Source organism: Mugil cephalus, chromosome 11 (assembly GCF_022458985.1).
Source record: "Mugil cephalus isolate CIBA_MC_2020 chromosome 11, CIBA_Mcephalus_1.1, whole genome shotgun sequence".
Lineage (NCBI taxonomy): Eukaryota > Metazoa > Chordata > Actinopteri > Mugiliformes > Mugilidae > Mugil > Mugil cephalus.
The window spans coordinates 26,246,327-26,256,925 of NC_061780.1; the positions used below are offsets into that span (position 1 = coordinate 26,246,327).

The window sequence follows — 10,599 nt, forward strand, 5'->3', positions numbered from 1 at the left end:
TTCACACACACACACACACACACACACACACACACACACTCTCTCTCTATCCTTTTTTTTTTTTTTTAATTTTCCCAGGGTGCATGGTGTCCCTGCATGGGGGAGTGTTTACAGGATGTTATCTGTCTCAGTGCCGGCCCCTCATCCCTCTGAGTGGGTTTTGGTGGAATGCTAGAAAGGGATGGAGGAGTTCCAAAGGGGGAGTGACGAGAGAGAGAGAGAGACAGTGAGAAAGAGAGAGAGAGAGAGAGAGAGAGAGAGGGTATATATATTCTAAGGAGGCTGGTGCGCACAGGCACAGCTGGAATAACTGGATAACTGGACTGTAGCCCAGTGGATATTTACCCAAAAAGGTGAGTTCCTCTTATTTGTTTCCAATTGTTCATTCAGCATCCCCATCATTTATTCATCACTAATTTTGAATTTTATGCAAAAAACACAAAACAAATTGAGACAAAGGGAAACTTTCAGCCCTAGTTGTGTCCTCTGACCTTTGGTTTATTTTATACCATCTGTTCCTTTGGAAATTAAAATAAAATGCTCAAATTCAGGTGTCAGACTTGGAGCTGATTGTCATTTTTCTTCTCGTGGGGCTGTTTTTATTGAAGCTTTTAAGCTCTGTCCAAGTGAAAGAGGAATGTTTGATCAAGTGCTGTGTGAGGGACTCGCCTTTTTTCCTCCCACAAAAAATAGATTTCACCTTTGGTATTAACAGAACAACAACCCAACAAAGATAAACACTCAGTAAGTATTTTTAACTCACCGTTGCTTATTTATTTATTTATTTAATCATTTTTAAAACATTTTTTTTCCATTTAAACAGATTTTAAATCAGTTGTGTGAATCCAAATTACGTGTGAATGCTGCACTTTTTGTTTTTTTTTTCTGATCACCTGGTTCACATAGAATTTGTGGTAAAAGAAAACACTGAAGGCATGTGACTGAATGAAGTGAATCTAATTAGCGTCGTGACAGGAAAGGCTGTAAAATGACACCACTGATCTCATCACTGCAGCAATTATTGGTGAGCCTATGTTATGTGGTTGCACTTATAAACCTGTATTTGTGTTTTTGTTCATGCTAAACCCTGGAAAAATGGGTGAGATTTGGTTGTGTTTGGTTATATTAAGGCGTTAATGAGGAGAGAAGTGTGATTGCATTAATGAACAAGTGCAGTGGTGGGGGTTTTCTGCTCTCAGACCTGGGTGTGCCTTTTTTTCTGAACTGGATATGGACTCCAGGGAACAACAGTTAGGTCATCTCTTCTGAGTATTTTACTTCGAAGAGCATTCTATCATTATTAGTAAATCTCCCCCTTTTTTTAACCCATGTTGTGAACATCTGTATTTGCTTTGAGTCTTGGCTATTGTTAGGGCTGTAAAAAAAAAAAAAAAAAAAAAAAAATGGCATCCCAAAGGGCCAATGCTGCAGCGTTGCACAATACGTCATAATTCGTGAGTACACATAGCTTGTTTGATATTTGCTCTGTATTGCCATCTACAAGCGTCTGGTTTGTGTACTTTCGTGAAGCTTTTTTTTTTTTTTTTATTTGTGTCAATGCCACCAAGGCTTAAAAAAAAAAAAAAAAAGACGTGTCCCTGTCATTAGCTGAGGCTCTGAGGGTGCGGCATGAAACTGGATGCCTACATGTTCTGACATGACCTACCGTTTGCTTTATTGTAGGGTTTTGTTTGTCAGGAAAATCTCCTCAAAGGGGGAAAAAAAACCCTGAGTAATGTTGGTTGATTACATTTGCTTTGCCAAATGTGAATAAAACAGAAAAAAGGCAAAGACTTTTTTATTTAGAAAAGTCATAAACTCACTCTACAATGAACTTTACAAGGGTTTCATGTTTCTTCTTCTTTCAGGCACCAGCAAAGTCTCTGGAAAACAAATTAGATTAGGTGCTGTGAAAGTCATAGTGCAAAGATGAACAGTGTGGCAGACTGGCTCGTGCAGAACAGGGACAAGATTGAGAAAGGTGTGGAGATCATGGGCCAAGCCTCCGAGGTGCTGGCGTCCACCGTGGGCCAGCTCCATCCCGTCCTGGAGGCCGTGTTCGTGGCCTCGGCCGAGCTGCTGAGCAACCCGGAGGGCAAAGAGGCTCGCTACCTCAGCCAGCAGTTTGAACTGGTCAACCAGAAACTTGAGGGCATCCAAGACGAGATTGATAAAATCGCCCTGGAGCTGCAGAGGACGTCGCTGAACAAGCAGAACTTTGACCGGGAGGCGCAGATGCTCAGCCAGTACGAAAAGTTCCAGGACTTTGTCAACGCCAAGCCCAAGTTCAAGGAGAAGAAGATGGAGAAGTTCCTCAGTCATTACGAGAACACTGACGGAGACTTGAACTTGGACGCGCTCTACAACGCTGTCACCGGCGAGAACACCTCGGGCGATCCCATGCTGGAAACGGTGGTGGCCGTGGAGCAGAGGAGCAGGAGGGCCGTCGAGGATTTCTGTGCTCGGCTGAAGAAGCTTTTCGTGGTGGGTATCATCGCTGTCATGGGCCACGCCGCCCTCAAGGAAGGAACGGTGGGGGAGGAGATGGTGAAGAAGTGGCAAGATCGAATGGAGGACGTGGAGAATCGAATGAAAGCAGCCGTGGATGAGTGTACGGAGAAGTTTCCCGAGCAAGCCAAGCTGGACATGGAGCATCAGCTGCAGGAGAACCCCGGCACCGTGGATCAGGAATTCACCAAGTCCCTGCTGGAGTCACTGGTTAAGAAATACGACTGGGTGAACTGGTCCATCAGGGCCTTCAGTGACAGGGAGCGCATTTTCTTTTTCAACTGGCTGGCGGGGAAGAAGTACCACGGGAGCGGAGGCGCCAACTGGTTTGACATTTTGACCAAGAACAAGATCAAAGTGGTGGTGTCGTTCTGCGTCAGCCCGAAGCCCATCAACAAGAGTCAGATCCAGGATCAGATAGAGCAGCAGAAGCTGAAGGGGAACATGATGGCGGTGGCTCTGTCTTTGAACAAGAGCTTCCCCAACTGCCTGGTCCACGCCGTGAGCCACTACAAGGCCGTGGTAGAGACCAACAACTTCCCCGAGGACTGTTACTACTACGGTAAACACAAACGAGCCTTCCTGTGCATCCACTCCGAGTAGGCCCGCTGAGGAATGTAACCTTCAAAATGAATTCATGAATGTCCTCACCAGAGACTTCAAAATATCTCGATGAAATCTAGAAATGTATTCATAAATATCGTCTCTGTTCTTGTATAATCTCTAAATTCATTGTCTTCCTATTCACGTGTCTTTCTTTTTTTGATAAAGCAGCTTCAGGCTGTTAGAGAGATTTCAGAGCCATATATCTACATGCCAGCTTCATCTCAGTGTTATGGTAAAGATTGTGTACCTGGATATTTCTAGATTTGGACAACGACTTTGCATACTCTTTGCATATCTGTAACGAAATGTTTGACTCCGTCAGTTCATTATTTTCCACCAAAATCTTTAGAGCATGTAGGCGAACAAGAACGTGTACAGATCCCTGGTTTATCCAAGGTCAGAAATGAACCTTCAGGCTCAACCTTTACAGAAAGAATCGAACATTTTGGTTAAATGTGCTCAAGCCTGAAGTTACAACAAAGCTAAAGCCAAAGGACAGTTAGCTTAGCATAGCGTAAAGACTGGAAACATTGGTACAACACAATATAATCTTACCATCAGCTCAGATTTTTGCACGACAAAAGATTGAACTTTAAAGCCGCTGGTTAGGGGACATTTACTGGCTTGGAGCAAAGGCAGGTCAGTTGTTTCCCCTTGTTTCCAGTCTTCATGCTAAGCTAAGCTAACTGTGTCTACAGTTCAAACAATAAAGTAGTAGATCTTCTCTGCTAACTCTCTGCAAGAAGGCAATTAAACTCAATCTGCTGAGGAGGAATGCGTAATACGATCAAAAGCTGCAGAGGCAGGTGAGGAATTGGTTTGTCTATTGATTATCTGATGCGTAAAAAATATTCAATCATGGTGCATGTAACGGTGGAGGATGTGATTCGTGTTTCCAGACCATAGAAGTATCTGGGTATATGAAAATAATAATAGTAATTGTGCTGCTTTTGGTGGATTATCTGGCACTGCAGGGCCAAACTTTTAAATCGCCCACAATCTGTTCATGAGTATTTTAGTTTGATTTGTAATAAACAAGAAAACAGGATCCTTTTTTTGTCATCTTTATTTGTATTAAAGCCAAAAACTTGTGCAGCCGATGGAAAGAATGCTTGTAGAGTGTCCTGTTAGTCAGAACAAATTCAGTTGACACTTGTTTATCAAAGGGGTGGAGGCTGATCTGTAATATCAGCAACAACCTATTATGCTCACAACTTTTTTTCTCACCCCCTCCTCCTCTTCCTCCACCACCCAAGCGTTTTCTTGCACACTGTCTGCCTGGGTGTGCCTCCTCCCTGTAACATGAGAGCCACATGACCAATAGGAAGACAAACAGTCTGGAAGTTAGATTCCTTCCGCAAACTTTACAAGGTGAGTCCGTTTCTGTTGAAAATGCTTCAAACACACGTGTCTAAGTTAACTGCGAGGCAGTGACAGAGCTCCTCGATGGAAAACGATCGATGCATCGACTTTATTTCAGTCTCGTGTTACATAATCGAGCCGTTTTAATTATCATTGAATCCATTTTACGCACCGCGGTGACGTTAAAATCCAAAACGCGCTTATAGGTTTTTCTTTTTGTCAACGCAGCTTCATTTATTAAAGTGTGTTAAGGAGAATCTGCAACATTTAGTGCATTACTAACTAAAACAAAGAGAGAAAAAGAAAGAAGAGAAACTTTTATGGGCGTTGGTTATCAGCTCTGCCACCACCACCGCAACACTGAACCAGGAAGTGTCTGTCTCAACTTTCTTAAAGTCACGTCGTAACATAAATCTAATCTGCGGTGTTAACCTGCTTGGTTTGTTTGTTTCCATCTGTCCTGTCGACTGTAAAATGATACAATTAGAGCTGTTGTACACGGCCTGATCGATGCCTCCTCCATTATGAGGGCGCATTAACAGCGTGGAGTCGTCTGGTCAGACTGGGCGGTCAGCTGTCAGGGAGGAGGCTTGGCTCATCTATCAGTCCAGTGAAATGGCTCCAGTTAAAACCATTCTCTGCTTTCAGTTTGAACATATAGCTGCAAGAGGTCACTTTAATTTGCTCTTATCATAACCACAGATGGCAGCGAATAAAAATAATCAAATAACATGAATAACTTGTCAGGAAAAGTAACTTTCCTTTGCACAATTTGATGATTTGTGCGTTGCCAGATCCAGAAAACAAAGCCTCATACATACAATAAGTTGAATTCTATGTTATTATATGACAGGATGAGATCGTTCGATTCATCAGTGCATAGTTTCACTTCCAACCTAGAGATCAAGCCTCTAAGAGATTAATGGAAAACCCATTTTTTTTTAATCTCAGAACATTTATTCAAAAGAGTTTTATTCCGTGCAAACAACTCCACCTGAAACACAACAAATGGGCCCCAAACGTTATCTGACTTTAAGTTTATAATCTGAACAGTAGAGGGGAAGTTAAATCAAAGCAGCAGGTAAAATGTAAAAGATTTGCCTCTGAAATGCAGCGGAAACAAGAAAAGTAGATTGTTTATTACTGTATCTGAAAAGAAACGTGAGTTGTGTTTAGCTCGTCTACAGACTGACGTTCATATTCCTGTTCATCTCTGAAAATGTGATTTCTTGAAGCACTTTTGTGTTTGAATTGTCTGTGTGAAGGTGCTTCATGCACTTAGACTGCAGTTAAAATCCCCCGGGAACCTCAGGGAGAAAGAGAACATCAGTGGAAACGAGAATCACATTTTTAGCGCCATGAAATCAAATGAGACACAGGATCTGCTCCAACATCCTGCAGAAACCTCCCTGTTCTTTGAAGCTTTTCAGCTTTAGTTCTCAGTTAGTGGCTATTGGATGTTTTATTTAGATGAGTGGAAGAGTTTTAGAGCTCGTGTGGATTCTTGTTGAGGGCAGACATGTTGCCTTTTGGGGAAAGCTCAAGTTTTGCTCTTAGCTTAGCATAAAGTCAAGAAAACAAGAGGAAACAACCAGCCTGCTTCTGATATTATTCCTTGAGTGGAAGCAGTGACTTTGACTCCAGGAAGTTTCTGCTTCTGGTCAAGAAGAGTCACGACTGTAATAAAACCACATTTTTCTATTTTTTGGGCAGATTAAACAAACAGGATACGTATCCTCCTGCATCCTCCTGTCCTTTTCCGAAGCTAAGCTAACCCACTCTTGGCTTTAAATGCGTTGTGGGTTTGGATCTCAGTTGTTCATGCATTGTGAAGCTTGACAATATAACAAGTCAGTGTGATGAGAAATGTTTATTAGATGTTTAAAAGGAGCAACAGCGACTCTCCTTCCACACTGGGTTTTAAACTTTAAATATCATTTAACGTTATCCAGCACACCAACACTTCCAGGCGTACCGCTCTCGGCTTTAAATGCATTTTCATTCATTTCTGAACCAGTACACGTCTAGACATCCTCCTTGTCTGTGTCTGACAGCTGCAGAGGTGTGCGATGCTTCAGGCTGAGGAATGGGTGCCATCTTCTCTCTGCAGCCTAGCGAGATAACTCCCCCTCCCTCCCTCCCTCCCTCCTTTGGGACAGAACAGTCTTCAGCAGAAAGACAAATGAGCTGACAGATTACTTTCCATTGTCTTGTTGCCGTGGTAACTTGCTGAGTTTCATTGGAAAACGGCACCCTCGCCCAGCAAGTTTAACGCCACGTACTTAATCACTTCCCACGCTTGCCGCTCTAATATTGACTGAGGAGAAGCTGCTGCTTCTCCTGGAGACAAATTTAACTGTGAAACTGTGCACAACACAAACACAACACAAACCTGTTCTTTGTTCCCACAAACTGTAAAGCTCTGAGTGTGAGTCTGTGCTTGTGAAGCCGAGAGGATGACTGCATCATGATTTGGTAAAAAAAAAAAAAAAAAAAAAATGACATTACCTCCCAAATTACACATTTCCAGGTTTGCAGAGGGACATGTCTGGACATGTTAGAAAGAAAGAGCCGGGCTTCTCTCTCCGTCTGTGATTCCTGGCATTTAGACAAGATGAGTTTGAATTAGATTAACATTTTCCAACTCCAGTGGACTTCTAAGGAGAAATGGTGCAAGACACAAGCAGCTTTCCTTCATCATAGACAAAATAACAGACCTTTTAACTCAAAGTGAAACTGTACTCCTCTGATGTTGCTCAACTTTTGGGACTCCCTCTTTGTGCCAGGGTTCATGTAATAGTCTTTTTTCCCAGCAGGCATTTCTGCAGTTTGATCTGGATTAACTTATTTATGGAAATAGTCATGCATATCTTCTCATGCACACCATTCTACATGCCATGTTGATATTAACTACTATTGCAGGTGTTCAGTGAGACATCCATCTCATGGTATATCCCAAAAAACAAGCTGAGACAAAGGCCTTAGCCTGTTTATTTTGGAGCTCAGTGTATTTCTTGGTTATGCATTTTGAACCTTCTTATTCTTGACTATAGAACAAGCTGAGAAATGTTGACTAGATGTTTTAAAAGGAGCAACCGCAACTCTCTTTTCTCGCCGGCTTTAAACTTTAAATATCGCGAGGACACCGACAGTTCCGGCCATACCGGTCTTCTCGCTCTGCATTGTTGAGTCATTGCTCACTGGGTGTGACCTGCAGCCAGCACTCCAGCTCACTTGGCTGTTTCTCTGCTTTCCTTATCAGTTTTTTGCTGTGTTGCAAGTGGAGCACGGCAGCAGGCCACAGTCCAACAACGCCAGAGACGAAGCTGTAAGTAAATCCTTTAATCTGGGTTTTAATTTGTTCTTACAAGAGCGGAAGTTCTGTCTGTTTTCTAAATGTTTTTTTTCCTTGTTAGAATCGAGAGAGACAGCAGCAAAGATGGCCGAACAGCTGCAGAAGCTTGTAGCCGACAAGAAGGACATGGTGGAGACTGTGATGGAAGTGTTCGAACAGGGAGCTGAGATGTTGGCCAGTATCGCCGGCGACCTCTTCCCCGTTTTCTCCATCGCCGCCCCGATCGTGAAGCTGGCCCTGGACAACGTGGAGAGTGAAGAGGCCGCGTTCATGAAGGAGCAGTTTCAGAAGGTCCGAGATCGCCTGGAGGTGGTGTCCGAGGAGATCCAGCGCATCAACGACGAGATCAAGAAGAGCGGAGTGGACGCAACGTATTTCTCAGTGGAAGAAAACATCACCAACCAGTTCAGGAAGTACATGGACATACTCAACGCCAAACCCAAATTCCGGGAGGTCAAGAAGAAGCTTTTCCTGGAGCACTTTGCAAAGACTGGAGGAGACAAAAACCTGTACATCCTCTACAACGCTGTGACGGGGGACAACTTCAACGGGGAGTCTGTGCTGGAGGTCATTCTGAACTACGAGGAGAAGAGTCGCCGGCCCATGGAGGACTTCTGCGCCAAGCTCAAGAAGCTCTTCTGCATCGGGCTCATTGCGCTGCTGGGCCACGCCGCTCTGAAGGGATACGACGAGGAGGACGTGCTTCTGAAGGACTGGGGCGAGAAGATGAAAGAAGTCCAGGCTAAAATGAACGCTGCCATTGAAGACTGCATCGTCAGCTTCCCCCAACAAGCTGAGCTGGATTCAAAGCGACTGGTGAGAGACGAGGGGAACTTAACCAGCCAGCAGCTAGCGGATGCTATCATAGAGAAGCTAAAGAAGAAGTACGACTGGGTGGGTTGGTCCGTGCGCATTTTCAAGACCCCCTCAGGCCTGTTCGCCAACAAGAAGGACTTCCACTGCTCAACGGGGAAGAGTCGCTTCCAGGTGCCCACGTCCGACGACAAGCTCAACGTCTGGGTGTCCTACAGCTCCTCCCCCGAGCCCGTGGATAAGAACCAGGTCCAGCAGCTGATCCAGAGTCAGAAGAAAGTCACGGTGGTGAGCGTAGCGGAGATCCTGTTCGAGAAGTTACCGGGAGACTGCGTTGTCCACACGATCAAAACCAGCAAGGACCTGGCCTGCTCCTGGAGCTTCAGCGACGAGCTTCACTACTGGGAGGAACACAAAAACTTCTTCGTCTGCGTTCACTCGGCTTAAACAAAAACTCTCAGACGTCACTCGTTCTTTGTTTGCACATCTGCCTTTCGCCTTAACTATCCCACCATGTGTGCCTTAAATGCAGCCTTTTTATTCTCTCCGTAGGCTTTTTCTAAGACGTTTTACTGACATTTATTGCAGCTGTAAGAAAACAAACTAGATTCTTACTTGTTTTAAATTTCTTGCTCTTGTCTTTTTATATTATTGTGTTTCTTTTTGACAGGATTTTAAATCTTTCGGAAAATCTCCGCTCTTAAAATTCCAGAGGAGGTCTTTGTTTATAACTTGCACTGGTTTCTTACTTGTCCCAGCGCTCCCACTTCTTTTAATTTCCTCGCATTTGGTCTTTTTATATTCTTGTTTGTATTTTGGAAAAACTGAAAGTCTGTGGGCGGTGTTTGTTTCGATTACTGCGGGCGAGTCTCTGACTGTGTTGGTCTAGAGTCCAGCTGTTAAACAGAGATTATGTCAGAGCTGGTGGCGATAAGTGGCGACCTCGCCCTGCTGGGGACATTCGTAGAGAAAATGGCTGCAGGTTTTCACAGAGACTAAGATGGAGGTTTTTAGTTTGAGCTCAGATCACAAGAGACGAGACCTCCAGCATCATTTTGCTGCCTTGCATAAGAACCCATGAAACCTGATTTGCACACCCTGCTGTGAACGAGCTGAGGCTGGAGACGGAAGCCTCTTGTTTACATGCAGATGCCTAGCATAGCTGTTAGCTTTAGCAACACAAACTGGACTCTTTGACGGTTTTACTTTGACACAGAAGAAGCTGTTTTAGATGCTGCGTGTTTTTGGTTTGGGGACACTAGACATGTATCATAGAACCACTGGATTGTTTTACACAGTTTGTGTGTTATTTCCTAAATGTTCCTCTAATTAAAACATCCTCCGTTTACTGTAAAGATACAGATAGAAAATGTTTATGTTGCACATCCTTTATATATATTTTTTCTCACGTTCTCTCAAACCCCTGTGGGTGAATCAAAGCAGTGAATGTAATAAACGATCCAAATAAAATCAATCACATGTAATTTAGCTGTGTGTTTTCTTTAATCCGCTGACTGTAGGGATGTTTCTAGGAGATCCATTAATAAATGTTAAATGTCACATGTCGTTTCCACGTCCAGACCCAGATCAATACGAGTTTTACACCCAGTCCAGCGTCGCCTTCTCCCTCCTGGATCTATTTTCTCTGCCCACATCAAGGAATAAATCTTAATTCTTGTGTCTGTCCTGATTGAAATATCAGTTTTGCATGCGAAACTCTCACTGTTCATTCAAATATATAAGTCAAAATCAGCTTTATTGTCAATTTCTTCGCATGTACCACAGTGAAGAAGTGTGAAGGCACAACAGATAAAGACAGATATTTTCTAACACTAAAGTAAACAATAACTAAAATGCACAGTTAAAAATATAATAAAAGATGATAATATAAAATAGAATTAAGTGTTGTAAATGTAAACATAGCAGCTGAAAGTTTTTCTGTGGGGTAGAGGTTG

The 10,599-nt window shown here is 43.4% G+C and overlaps 2 protein-coding genes across 3 annotated transcripts; both read left to right on the forward strand.

Annotated features, from left to right (window-relative positions):
* Positions 1–276: 276 nt before the first annotated feature.
* On the forward strand, positions 277–10,124 carry rpz4 (rapunzel 4). 2 transcript variants are annotated; one of them, XM_047597931.1, is made up of 3 exons: positions 277–353; positions 7,739–7,804; positions 7,893–10,124. In XM_047597931.1, exon 3 carries the CDS (start codon positions 7,916–7,918, stop codon positions 9,089–9,091), a length of 1,176 nt encoding a protein of 391 aa, XP_047453887.1. In that variant the 5' UTR covers positions 277–353; positions 7,739–7,804; positions 7,893–7,915; the 3' UTR covers positions 9,092–10,124. The 2 variants fall into 2 exon arrangements, with proteins under 2 accessions (XP_047453887.1, XP_047453886.1); XM_047597930.1 differs by lacking the exon at positions 277–353 and adding an exon at positions 4,320–4,485.
* Positions 480–4,162, forward strand: rpz5 (rapunzel 5). The gene is made up of 2 exons (XM_047597928.1): positions 480–744; positions 1,869–4,162. Exon 2 carries the CDS (start codon positions 1,930–1,932, stop codon positions 3,109–3,111), a length of 1,182 nt encoding a protein of 393 aa, XP_047453884.1. The 5' UTR covers positions 480–744; positions 1,869–1,929; the 3' UTR covers positions 3,112–4,162.
* Positions 10,125–10,599: the final 475 nt, after the last annotated feature.